The sequence below is a fragment of the Cynara cardunculus genome, unplaced genomic scaffold (assembly GCF_001531365.2).
Source record: "Cynara cardunculus var. scolymus isolate 2C unplaced genomic scaffold, CcrdV1 Un_Scaffold_6882, whole genome shotgun sequence".
Classification (NCBI taxonomy): Eukaryota; Viridiplantae; Streptophyta; class Magnoliopsida; order Asterales; family Asteraceae; genus Cynara; species Cynara cardunculus.
The window spans coordinates 3821-6681 of NW_020203217.1; the positions used below are offsets into that span (position 1 = coordinate 3821).

At 36.4% G+C, this 2861-nt stretch overlaps 1 protein-coding gene across 1 annotated transcript; it reads right to left on the reverse strand.

Annotated features, from left to right (window-relative positions):
* Positions 1 to 10: 10 nt before the first annotated feature.
* On the reverse strand, positions 11 to 2187 carry LOC112504782 (receptor-like protein 6). The gene is made up of 2 exons (XM_025108734.1): positions 147 to 2187; positions 11 to 36 (listed from the first exon to the last, which is right to left on the reverse strand). Exons 1-2 carry the CDS (start codon positions 2185 to 2187, stop codon positions 11 to 13), a joined length of 2067 nt encoding a protein of 688 aa, XP_024964502.1.
* Positions 2188 to 2861: the final 674 nt, after the last annotated feature.

The following is a 2861-nucleotide window of genomic DNA, read 5'->3' on the forward strand; positions in this document are numbered from 1 at the left end:
CTGTGTTCCACTAGGAATACGTCCCACCAGAAGGTTCTGCGAGAGATTTAAGACTTCAAGACTCGTGATGTCTGCAAGACTTTGAGGAATCTTTCCTGATAGCTGGTTTCGGGATAGGTCTAATGATTCAATCTCAGAGAGGTTACCTATAGTCTGTGGAATCTGACCATTGAGGTGGTTGTTGGATAAGTTGAGCACTATCAACGAGTTAAGAGTACATATTTCGTTTGGAATCTCTCCTTCAAATTTGTTACCGGATAGATCAACAATCGTGTAGTCGCTTGAAATTTTCTCAAATGAGAGTTGTTGACCCTTCACCACWACAATGATAGAGTAAAAGMTGGTAGASCTGTAAAGATTTAGATACGTATTTGTGCCATCCTTCAACACATTCTTCATAGCATCAAAATTTTGAAAATATTTTCCAGGGAGATGGCCTCCAAACTCATTTTGAGATAAGTCAAGAACACTCAAACTAGGAAATGGGTGTTCGATCATAGAAGAGCCTCTTTCTATTGGACCACGAAACTTGTTTGATCGGAGGATAAGAACCTTCAGTTTTGGAAGACGTCCTAACAGGTCAGGGAATGCACCAGTTAAGCGGTTGTTTCCCAGATCAAGCACTTCCAATTCTGGGCATTTGGAAAAGCAACTTGGCACCTTACCTTCAAATTGATTTCCATTCAAAATAAGCCCCCTTAATTCTCCACCACACACATGTGGAATGGTGCCACTAAAACTATTGTTCCCCATATCTATAACTGAAGGAGAGAAGTTCATATCTCTAGGTTTAATCACTCCACTAAAGCGATTATTGTACATATTCAAATATTGAAGATTGTCCATGTTCCAAATTGATGGAGGGAATGGCCCTGTTATGATGTTATGTGAGAGATCCAAGTAAACTAGTTCATTTTCTCCTAGCTCCTTAATGTGGCCATTGATTTCATTTCTCGATAGATCTAAAGATTGAAGTTTTCTCATGGCTCGTAAGGACTCTGGAAACACCTTTATCTTGCAAGATGCTAACTCCAAGGCTTGAAAATTAGGATTGACATAGTGACTAGCATTATTGGTCACAACAGATAAACCACTATATGAGAGAAAGAGATATTCAAGGGTCCCGAGCCTTGATAACAAAGTATCTAACTCCCACACACCTCTAAATTTATTCTTTGAGAGGTCAAGATAAGTGAGGTTGATGAGTTTCCAAAATGATTGCGTAGTGGAGCCTTGATCAACCATATCAATCTCGCCAACAAATTGATTTCCACCAAGGGATAATATCTTTAATGATTGATGATTGAACAATTCTGTTGGTAAGCTCCCACCGAACATGTTGTTGGAGAGAAAGATAGTTTTTAGTGAGGGAAGAGTAAACAACCAAGAAGGCAACGTTCCATTAAGCTTGTTATATGATAAATATAGAGTAGTAAGGTGCCTAAGATTAGCTAGGGATTTGGCAAGGGGACCCATCAAACTACAACGAATAAGTATTAAAGTATTCAAAGACTTGAGATGGCCGATTGAGTCGGGTATCTGTCCTGATAAGTTGGTGTCTGAGAGATCTAACGACTTTAGAGGGATGTTAGTGTTTGTGTAACCATTGGGAAGTTGACCGGTGATATTAGTGTTATATCCCAAGTCAAGTTCTTCCAAATACGGAAGATTGAAGATGTTATCAGGTAATTTTCCTTGCAAACGGGTGGACCAAAGATGGAGTGATTTCATAGAAGAAGAGATATTAAGATACGTGGGTAAAATTGAAGAGATATTAACATAGTCAAGAAAAAGCTCTTCCAAAGAAGTAGAGTTGTGGAGGAGATTGTAGAAAACATGAGGTTCAAGCTTCAAATCAACATTCAAAGAGAGATCCAAAGAAACCAATTTAGGAAGAAGTGAGATTTCTGAAGGAATTTGACCTGTCAATCCACAATAAGAGATGTTGAGATGGATAAGAGTATTGGAGAGCATGCCAATTTCATGTGGAAGTTGGGAATCAGTAAGATTATTGAAGGCAAGGTTAAGTGATTGGAGGTGAGGAAGGGTGAAGAGAGTGGAATTGGGGTGGATGGTACCTCGTAGCATGGCACAGGGAAGGTCAAGAGCGATCACATCACCCGTGTATTGGCTACAAGTGACTCCATTCCATGTACAACAATCTATGCTCTTGTTCCAGTTCATCATGACTGGATGATAAGTAGAACCAAGCCAATCTTCACATATGTAATGATGAGATGTGTCATTGATGGAAAAGTGGTCTTGTTTAAAGAGAAGCAAAGCATGGGTGTGTTTAGGAGAGCATTTATGAGTGGTATTAGAGAAAGAGGAAAAGGATGAAGCAAAAGAAAGGAAGACAAAGAAAAAGAGAAAGGAGAGAAACAACTTTGAACAATTCATTCTCTTTAATTGCATGTGTTTGCTTGAGTGTAAGCATTTGGAGCTACTTTGAACACATATATATACAACTCATGATGGTATTACCGGAATTTGCTTGAAGTGTTTATATCAAATGAATAAATAAATATTATTGAATTAAGTTGTTAGTAATAAAATTTGACTTAAAATTAACATATTTTACAAGAGTTTGAGTTTGTCCGGCTATAAAACGTGAACAAAATACTTGTGGGAGACCATTTAAAAAAATAAATCTATAAAATGAAAATACAAAAAGCTAAAAATCTATGAAAAAACGAAGTGTTATGATTTTTTCTAGAAAAATGATAAAAAGCAAAAGTTAAAATTCAATAAAAAGTTAGATTCATTCGATTATAATAAATTTTAGATGATATAACAATTAATACATTCAATTTGATTACTGAAATAATAAATAAATAATTTTAAGATTTTAAGATTTTTTT